At 43.3% G+C, this 9,817-nt stretch overlaps 2 protein-coding genes across 4 annotated transcripts in view; one reads left to right on the top strand and one right to left on the bottom strand.

The window, feature by feature from the left end:
- On the top strand, positions 10-5,772 carry ORC6 (origin recognition complex subunit 6). 2 transcript variants are annotated; one of them, XM_021408321.1, is made up of 7 exons: positions 10-167; positions 326-455; positions 624-787; positions 1,823-1,912; positions 2,875-2,987; positions 4,270-4,338; positions 4,747-5,772. In XM_021408321.1, the coding sequence occupies exons 1-7, from the start codon at positions 103-105 to the stop codon at positions 4,917-4,919; spliced, it is 804 nt and encodes a 267-aa protein (XP_021263996.1). In that variant the 5' UTR covers positions 10-102; the 3' UTR covers positions 4,920-5,772. The 2 variants fall into 2 exon arrangements, with proteins under 2 accessions (XP_021263996.1, XP_021263995.1); XM_021408320.1 differs by having other exon boundaries at positions 4,267-4,338.
- The window catches only part of MYLK3 (myosin light chain kinase 3), a 29,550-nt gene continuing 26,210 nt past the window's right edge, over positions 6,478-9,817 (bottom strand). For both annotated transcript variants that reach the window (XM_021408306.1, XM_021408307.1), the window contains 2 exons: positions 9,671-9,803; positions 6,478-7,802 (listed from right to left, as the gene is read on the bottom strand). In XM_021408306.1, the coding sequence (XP_021263981.1) occupies positions 7,731-7,802; positions 9,671-9,803 (205 nt within the window). In that variant the 3' untranslated portion in view covers positions 6,478-7,730. The remainder of the gene's footprint in view (positions 7,803-9,670; positions 9,804-9,817) is intronic.

The following is a 9,817-nucleotide window of genomic DNA, read 5'->3' as shown; positions in this document are numbered from 1 at the left end:
GCGATGATTGGCGGCGGGACGGGCCGGTCAGCTGGCGAGCCCGGTGGCGGGTCGGGAGCCGCGCGCGGCAGGCAGAGCGGGCGGGAACCGAGAGCGAGGCGGATGGAGCGCGGCGCGGTGCGGGCGCTGGCGGCACGGCTGGGGCTCGGCGAGCCGCGCGTCGTCAGGTACCGCGGCGCGGGGCCCGGGAGAGCCTACAGGGGTGGCGGGAGGAGCGTGCCCGTCCTGCCCTGGGCGCGGCACGCAGCCGAGTCGCCTACCGGGCAGGCCCCGGCCGGGCGCTCCGCTGCCGTCGCCACCTCCGCGTCAGCGTGGCGTTTTGCAGGAAAGCCGAGGAGTACCTGCGGCTGTCCCAGGTGAAGTGCACGGGGCTTATGACGCACGTGACCGCGACCGGCATCGCCGTGATGTGCCTGGAGCTGGCGGCCCGCTGCGCCAAGCGCCCCGCCGACAAGGTGAGCGCTGAGCGCCCGCTGCGCGGCCCCGCTGAAACCCAGCGCGCCTTGCGCGGATCTCAGAGCGGAATTCGCTGTAAAGTGGCGCGTGGCTTCTCCCCACTCTCTGGATACGATGTTGGCAAGGAGCCTTGCTAATTCCCGTGTTTTTTTCTTTATCTTTACAAGAGCTCCTTTATTAAGCTCTCCGGTTTGAACAAGACCGCGTACCAGAGCTCCATGAAGTCCTTGGAGTGTTTGCTGGGGGTGAACGCCCGGCTGGGAATGCGCGACCTGGCGGTGCAGTTCTGCTGCACGGAGGCGGTGAACGCGGCTTCGGAAATCCTGCAGAGGTGAGCAGCCCCGAGCCCCCGGGAAGGCTCCGCTCCTTACACGGGAGGAGCTGGCTGGGCAGAAGGGACAGGCAGCTGCCACTGAGGTACGGCGAGGTGAGTTCTTAGCGCTGACAGCTCAGACGTTTATCTAGGCACGTAAAACGCGTTAGAAAGACTTGGCCTGCGAATCGCAGTAAGTCGCTGCCCAAGTTCCAGTTCTTCAGCTCAGAGCAGTATGAAAAATGAAAGGACTTTTTGTCTGTGTATTTGCTGTAGCACTATAGTTAGCTGCTGCTCGTGGCACGGTTCAGAAGAAACAACCTTCCTGGAGAAGCGGATCTCTTACAATGCACGTTACCTGTTAAAACATTAGGTAGAGCACTTCAGTGGGGTTTCACCAGATTGAACTCAAACCTTGCTCGCCGTAAGATCTACTTTAACAAGAGCAATCAGTGAGAAGCTCTGGAGTGCTGTTACGCTGCTGAGCACGTTTAAATGCTGGTAGGGTTTCAGAGGATTCTGAATTGCAAGGTAGGGAACAAAGGCTGTGTGCACTTGTGGGTACTTTAAAGAAACAGCCCAGGGACAGGTGAACAATAAAAAGTTAAATTCTTCGCAATGCTGGACATCCCGTATGTCATCTGCCATATATTACACAGGTGAAGGTTTAAATATATATTAGAGGAATCCAAAATCTATGCTTCTACCCTCTATAATAGGACAGATCTGCGTAAAGATATCTTCATGTAATTTTTAGATGTAATTTTAAAGATAAAAGCGAGCATAGATGAGTGGCATATGAGAAGTTATACTGACATGCCTCGATAAGATCCCTACCTTAAAATACCTTCAACTCAAGAAGGTGATCCCAATTCCATTCTATTCCCTAGTCTCTTTTGCTCTTTTAAGCCATTAGCAACAGTTCGTGCTTGACTAGGTTACAAAGGACTGAGGTATCCACTATTTAACTGCTGAGTACCATGTGACAAATCAATTTCAAAAGTTTCATGTGAGGCAAATGCATTATACAACTATGACTCTGTTGTTCTTTAGATATGAGTCTAGCCTCCCTGAAGCACAGCAAATGGACCTCGATTTCTCAAAACCACTATTTACAACAGCTGCACTATTCACTGCATGCAGGTGAGTACAGCTTGAGGGGTCTTCTACAGGCTTAGATACCTAGTAAGACATCCAACAGAAATAGTGCATACAGCGTAAGCAGCTGATTGATTCAGCACAGCTGCAGGCTCTTTACTGGCACATTCTGCATCTCTGCTCCTGAAACTGGAGACATCCCTAGCATGTGAACCCTTTTACAGGGAAATCTCCAGCCTACGTTGCATTTGCATTCAGGGGGGAACAAGTGTATTACATCGAACGTACAGAAGAGGGTCTTGAATTATTTGTCCTAGAATAAATGAAATCTGTCTTACCTGGTGCATGATGGTTGAAGCAGATAATTCCATTTGGACATATTATCCCTGGCAGTAGCTGAAGAAGTCAGCCAAACCAGTATAACTGTAGAAATATTTTCAGATTTAACCAAGAACTTACTTCTCTTGTCAGCATGGATTTGAGCTGGGCATAAAGCAAGAAGTTCTGCATGGCTCTTGGTGAGATACTGCTCAAGGTGAAAGAATGGCTGCTGCTAGCTTGCCTCTGAGCACCTGCACCATCCCATCCTAATATTTGGGAGATGGATTTGTCTTAGCTTTAGCCCAGCATTACCTCAGGAGATAGGTGTTAGGAGAGCCTGATGCATACAGCACTTTGCTTCCATGTACGTGTTTTCCCTCTCAGTATTATGTTATGCCTTTTAACAGTCAACAACTCAGGTGTTGTGTAGTGTCATAGCTCTTGACAAGTGCAGCAGTTCCATTCAGCTCTTCACAAGAGTGGTATTTTGGCCTACTTCCCTTGAAACCTGTGAAGTACCTTTTCCTAATAGAATATCTCCTCATAATTTGAACTAACCATGGGCTTCCCTTCCTCACCCATCTTGACTCTTCCTTCCCAAAGGCAGTGTTGGTAGAGTAATAAATGTCATCTCACCTGAGTGATACTTGCAGGAGAGAGAAATTAATTTTAATTTTCTGTTATAGGTGTTTGAAGCTGAAAGTGGACAAAGCTAAGATGTTGGCTGTATCTGGAGTGAAAAAAGCAATATTTGATCGTCTGTGCAATCAGATGGAGAAGATAAGCCAGCAACTCAGCAGTATGTTTTTGGCCTTATCCTTATAATACAGCTAGCCCATCATGTAGCCTCACAGTGTCCCCATTCTTTTCTGCTGGTGATTTCATTCTGATCACTTTCTGCTATTTCCTTTCAGCCAAACCTGCCCACCATTCCAGCATTTCCCACAGTCCTGTTCCCAGTCACAGTCCTTGCTTCTGGGAAAGTCACAACAGTTTAGAAAATGTTAAGGCCAAAAATACTGCCCTCTTCTGTAGTGCTCACTGTTCCTTACATTTTCTGCTGCTGAAAGTTGTTCCCTCCTTCTCCCATACTACTAATGCATTTTGGATTCATCCTTACCTGCTTTCTTCATCCACTTAACACATCGACATAAAATGGAAATTAACATAAACATTTTGCTACCTCTGTTGCTTTGACTGATGCTTCTGTTTTCCTTACCTCCTCTGCAGAATTAACACGCAGCTAAGCCTTGATCTCCTAGTAGTAATTCAGCCATTACCTGACACCATGTCTCCACACGCAGCAGGCAGACATGAGACTCTTTCTCACCTACTGTTGAGTTTGCAGCTCTCTCCACTCTTTAGGGGAGGACAAAGATTGAAACATTTTCATTCTCACTCTCCCACTGACAGTATCCTTGCTTCACCTCATCTTCATATTTCACACCATGGTGTTTTCTAGAGCATGCTGCCTGAACCCAAACCAAAAGCTGCTGCTCTCTCTCTAGGCACGGAGCTGTCAATAGAGAGGTTATCCCACCACAAAAGCAGCTTCAAGGCAGGTGGGAGTTCCTTTATCAGGTTAGGTATAAATAGACAGCATGCTATGGGCATGTGTAATACAAAGCAGTTGTGCAAAGGGACAGAAGAGAGAAGAATTAATGGAGAATCCTTCATGAATAAACAAGAATGGTAGTGATATGGTTTTTGGTATGAACGTAGATGATCATTATGGTTACACATGCAGCAGCAGCATTATGTAAAGCAGCCAGCCAATCCTTGCATCCCCTGCAGGGTGCAGGCACCTCTGCACATACAGTTGGGTATCAGTCTTTAACAGAGAACCACTTTGACCAGGAAACAACACTTGCCTGCTGAGCTATTTTCCAGCCAGGTCAGTCAGTTAAGCCCATTCACTAACTGGCTGCACAACAGACAGCAACCTGGAAAGAAGAACACCTTTCAGAGGCAGGGCACTGTGGGAAGGCACCACTGCTGTGAAGAACTAGATGTAGAATAACATCATGGGGACCCCCACATCATTCAGAAGTAAAGCAGCTTAACTTTTTTCTTTTTAGAAGATGATATTCCATTAGCTGCAGAGACATCTGAAACCCTGCAGACTGACGTGGAACAGTGTGAGAAAGAAGGTAAGTTGTATTTAGCTATGAACTAAATTCAGATTACCGGAGTAGTTTGGGGTTTTGTTGCTGCTAAGTGGTATTTTAATTGTATAATAAGCAGTGAGAATTGCTTGACAGCAGCTTACACCATTCTGCAATCTGATATAGTATAAGGACTAATTAAACACAGCAAAAGGACAATGTTTATTATACTGACTGGTCCTAGTAGAGTTAAGGGCAACTCTTGCACTCAGACAGAAAAGTGAAAAGGTGTCCATCACAGGAGGGGGGCAGAGGAGGAAACCACAGTTAGGATAATGCAGTAATGGTCTCTGTACATGGACAGGCTGATCTCTCTACACTAGCTGGTTATTCCCAGCGACACATTGCTGGTGGTGGACCATCATGGACTTCCCCTTTTTTTTTTTAACATAGGTTCTGAAGATTATGATGATGAGATTCCATGTAAACAGCCAAAGACTGAAGCAAAGCAAGACTATGAAGAATGGAAAAGGAGAATCCTGGAAAGTGCTGCTAAGGCACAAGAGACAAATAATGGTACTGTTTCTATAGTGCCACCTTGTAACATCACTGCTGCTTGCTCGTAATGTTAACAGTCCTTTTGCTCTAACAATTCCTGTAGCATACAAGTGATGACTGGCTGGTATTCAGCTAATTTTATTTTTTTAGCTAGTTTTTAAATGTTATTTTTAGTAAATGACAATTGAGGTGATTTTTGGAATAACCATGTTTAATTATTTGCCAGGCTGGTACTTGAGCAGCTGTAGCATTATGTGGTAGGATAGCCTCATTTTTCTTGCTGCAAGAAGCAGGTGATGTTCCAATGCCATGTTAAATGTGAATAAATTATAAGTTACATGTCCTTGTGCCTCTGGCTGGAAGTAGTCAGTGAAACAAGTGGGAGCAGACTAACTGTGCCTTATTTAACAGCAAAAACAACAGATGAATTGAAGACTGATTATATTTTTTTAAACTGTCAAGTATTTAGTCACTGAACTGACTATAGTTTTTGTGCCTGTGTAGGACTGAAGTTTGTGTATGTAAGGTGACCCAGCTGTTCCAAGAAACAAAGATATCAGAGGGAAAAGCTTTGTATTAAGATATGCATTTTTATTTTTTTTTTGCATGCGCTTGTTGTATGTAAAACTTTTGGAGGGCAAAATAAGACAGAGGACATGTCTGTAGAAGATATCCAGGGAACAAGGATTTCAAACCTAATGGATCCTGGGAGACAGACTGTTTTTTGCATCTCAGGGTCATAAGCTTCAACTGAAGAGTGCCCTGACCCATAGGTCTTAGAGGCAACTTTTGTAATCCTATACTTTCATTCCACCTATTCAGACTAGGACTTAAAGTAACTATTTTTGAAAGAAAAATTACAACTTGTAGCATTCCAGGACTGGTGTTGCTATAATAAAGTCAAGCCAACTCTGCTGCCCACTTCTTGTTTTCTGTCTGAGTTGTACAAACAAGTTAACTTTCATAAATCATTTCAGAACAACCCAGAAACTCCTTAGTTATTTGTGTGAAGGAAAGGAAAATAACTCCTATCTGAGCATTTAGATTTGAAACATTGTCCCCATCTGAGCTTCTCAACAGTACTTTAATGGCCTGCCAAATATCTCACTGCTTTGCATGCTCCTTGCTTACCTGGGTGACACTGATGAAATGAGGGATACAGATAGCTGATTCCTGCTTTAGCTATTACCTTATGGGGACACTTTTTTTTTTTTCCATACTCACAGTTCCAGTGTCTTGCAGACCATGTGTAGAGTGTCCTTTCAGCTTTCTGTAGATCATACAGGACATTACAAAATATCCCATGAGGCTGCAGAGATGGTTTTCATTGTAGTGCAGAATTACATGGCTACAGAAGCTGAAGAGATTTCTGTTAAGAACTAAATAGCGAGCCAGATGCATCCTCTCTTTGTAGAAGATGGAGAGGAAATATAAGACAGCAGAGAACATCTATGTATAATACCCTCTTACAAAAATAGAGGAAGTAGTACACAGTAAGTGGTAAATTGAAGCTTACTAGCCGCTTACCTTTCACTGCATCTCACACTGCAACTGAAGCATAAAAAAAGAAATAAATTCTCACCACCTTTAAATGGCAAAAGCCAATTTCATACCCGATGAGAGTCCTGAAACATAACAGTAAATTTATTGTGGAATGGACTCCAAACAAATGCCTGGTGTGCAGAGAAAAATCTTAGTTAATCAACTCCCAGTACAAGCTGTTACAAAACATCTGCTATTAATATCTAACATGTGGCAGAGGGCAGAGGGGTGAGATTAACATTCTGTGAGACCTAATCAAAGATGCTTTCACATTTCTTTGTTTTTTAAACCAAAATGGAGGAATGGGCCTGTTTATCATGTAATTTATTAGTATTAGTTCAGAAATACACAGACCGAAGAATACAATCACATTTAGCATGCAGAACTGCTGTGGAAGGAAAATATGAACCAAAGTGGGCCTTCACAGAAGGTGATACAGTGTAAAGACTACTTCACTAGATTTTAATCATTTTTCACTGTCTTGATACTGGAAATACTGCACAAGTCCAGAATCCAGGAATTAGAAAAAGTGGGAAGCACTATAATGGAAAAAAAAGATAACTAGGCTAGGGTAAGGCATTCTTAAAATCCTCTTTATTAGCAACCAACACTTTTGCTAATTCAAGGGATATGGAAGTCCATAAAGTCAGTGGAAGCTTGGCTTGGGCTAGATGCCTTTCCCAAAACTAGCTTTCCAGCAAAAACAGAAACTATCACTATTAAAGAGCCTATTCAGCTTACATCTAGAACAGGAATGAATGAAACCATAGGTTTAATAAATAATGTTACACTTTTAGCTGAGAAATTTTAAGTGGCTTCAGTTCTTTAGACATTACAGACAGTATTGTGAAGAAAAAGTCTTAATGTTTGAGAGCAAATTGGGGAAGAAAGGGTTTCAACCTCCCAAGTGAGCCAAAGGCAGAGTCTGGCAATACAGCATGTCTCTGGAACTGAACAGCATTAGAATGTGTTTTGCATAGCAACTTTACAGATCAACAATTTTAATGCAGTTTAAAAGGAGAAAAATTTTCAAAATAAAACTTAGAAAACTAAGGGTTGCAGTCACACCCAATGAAAAGCATTTACACATTTTTTCATCACTATGTACAACTAAAAACTTGTAGGAACAAAACAAGGCATATTCTGCTTTTGTAAGTTATTTCAGTGCCTCTGCTTTGAGACATTTTAGCAACCTAAGCACTAACACACAATATCTGAGAAAGACAGATGCAAAACTTGATGTTATATATGGGATAGAAATTATTGAAGATACTGAGTTCTTCTCCTATGGTTTCACATCCATCCTCAAGTGTGGTAGTTGTTTGCTTCACACAACCTTACACAAGCTTGACAGACATACTCTGAAATCTCTTCAGTCTGTTAGCAGCAGCCACCACATAGAAATGTTTCTGTGAACAAAACAGAACAGTCCAAGTATCAGTGTAACTGAGGTAAAGGACTTTCTGTGGCCAACACAGACTTTCCTTCAGCAAGAAAAGACAATCCATTTACCCAAAGGTCCTCGTAGATACTAAGCTGAACATGAGTCAGCAACATGCCCTTGCCAAAAAAGCAGCTAATGGTATCCCAGGTTGTGTTAAAGTATTGTGAGCAGTTCAAGGAAGGTGATCCTCAGCACTGGTGAAGCCACAGCTGTAGCACTGTGTCCAGTTCTGGGCTCCACAGTTCAGAGACCTAAAACTATCAGTGAGAGTCCAATAAATGGCCCATAAGATGAGTAAGGGACTGGAGTCTCTCCTATGAGGACAGGCTTAGAGATCTGGGACTGTTCTGCCTGGAGGAGAGAAAGCTCAGGGGAATCTTAACAGTATCTATAAATACTTGAAGGGAGAGTGCAAAAAAGGATGTAGCCAGGCTCTTTTCAGTGTTGACAGAACAAGAGGCAATTGGCAAAAAACTGAAACAGCAGGTTCAGTCTGAAAACTGAACCCTTTTCAGAAAACCCTTTTCTACTGTGAGGGTGACTGAGCAATAGAACAGGTTGCAGAGAGGATGCCTCCCTCCTTCAAGTTACTAAGAAGCCACCTGGATGTGGTCCTAGGCAACCTGTTCCAGGTGGCCCTGCTTGAGCAAGGGGGCTGGACACGAGGTACCAGCCAACATCAGCCATTCTGTGATTCTGTGAAAACAATACAGGGTTAGAAAACAATCACCATCTGAGCCTCAGATAAATCAGCTCACTTAAAGCAAGAGACTTTCTTTCTACAGCTCTCAAAGTCTTAGTTTCATGTACTATGACAACTGACATCCCTCCTTCACAGAAATGCCAAATAAAGCTAAACAAAAGTCTGAGGAAAGACTGATCAGCTTTCAGTGCTTGTCTTTGCACTACAGGGAATGTGGTTACCTATGGACACAGCATGGTTACCTATGTAACAGGCACTGGCTGCAGCAGTTTTGGTCTCTGTATACAGGCCTCAGCGCAAAGCAAAAAAATTACCTGCCACGAGCTGAATTCTAAGAATCCTGAAGGATGATGCTGGAATCCTGCCTGTAGGAGGTAATGCAATGCTTTGCACTGGGAAACCACTGATTACTGCAGAAAAGAAAGCTAGTACTGCGAACTGCACTAGTAGGAGTTATAGTGTTATGTCTCAGATGACGTGTTTTTTAAAACACAAACGCAAAAGCGTGAAACAGCTCGAGTCAGAGTTGAGAAGGTATAAGATTCAACTGCTTGATAAGGAATTACAGCTCACCAGTGACAGGCCAGAAGGAGATTGACCTGAGTTTTCTTCACATTTTCTCCACTGCTTATTTGTAAAGGATGACTGCGTTCACCTTTCAGGATCAATTATTTACAAACCAATAGATATTCCAGTAGAAATTCTTATCTATCACTTCACACACAATTTAGTTCTGAAAAATCATGGGCTTATCAGAAATGTTCTGAGGAGTTCTCTGGATGTGTTTAAGCCTATTTTTTTTTCTCTCCCAGACTTCTACTCACTGCAGTGGGAAACAAAACCACCTTACATCATATCCCAAACATACAGTGACAAAAGAACAACACAACTGTTGTCAATGCACAAGTGTCTCCATTATGAGAAGAAAACACATTTAGAGTAAGCTAAATAGCATTTGAAGCCCCTGAACTTGTGAAGAAAAAAACTGTAAAACTTTAAATACCAAACTGAAGAATTCCTAAACTCATGTTTACAAGAATTTAGTGAAAATGAGCCAACATTCAAAAAAGCAGGCCCTGCCTGTGTTGAGCTGATTTTCCCTCTGGTGGTAGTTTTTCCAGGCTAATTACCTTCCATTTTCTCTGAGCTATGTAACTTTGCAGCAACAACTGGGACTTCAGGCGAAGCTTGTACTTCTTGGCTTTGGCAGGCAGATTGTTCAACCACTCATGCTTCAGACACTGTGTTGCACTCATCCGGCAGCTGCGGGAAAAAAA

The sequence above is a fragment of the Numida meleagris genome, chromosome 10 (assembly GCF_002078875.1).
Source record: "Numida meleagris isolate 19003 breed g44 Domestic line chromosome 10, NumMel1.0, whole genome shotgun sequence".
Classification (NCBI taxonomy): Eukaryota; Metazoa; Chordata; class Aves; order Galliformes; family Numididae; genus Numida; species Numida meleagris.
Note: the sequence above shows the minus strand (reverse complement) of the source record. Positions and strands in the feature narration are given on the sequence as shown.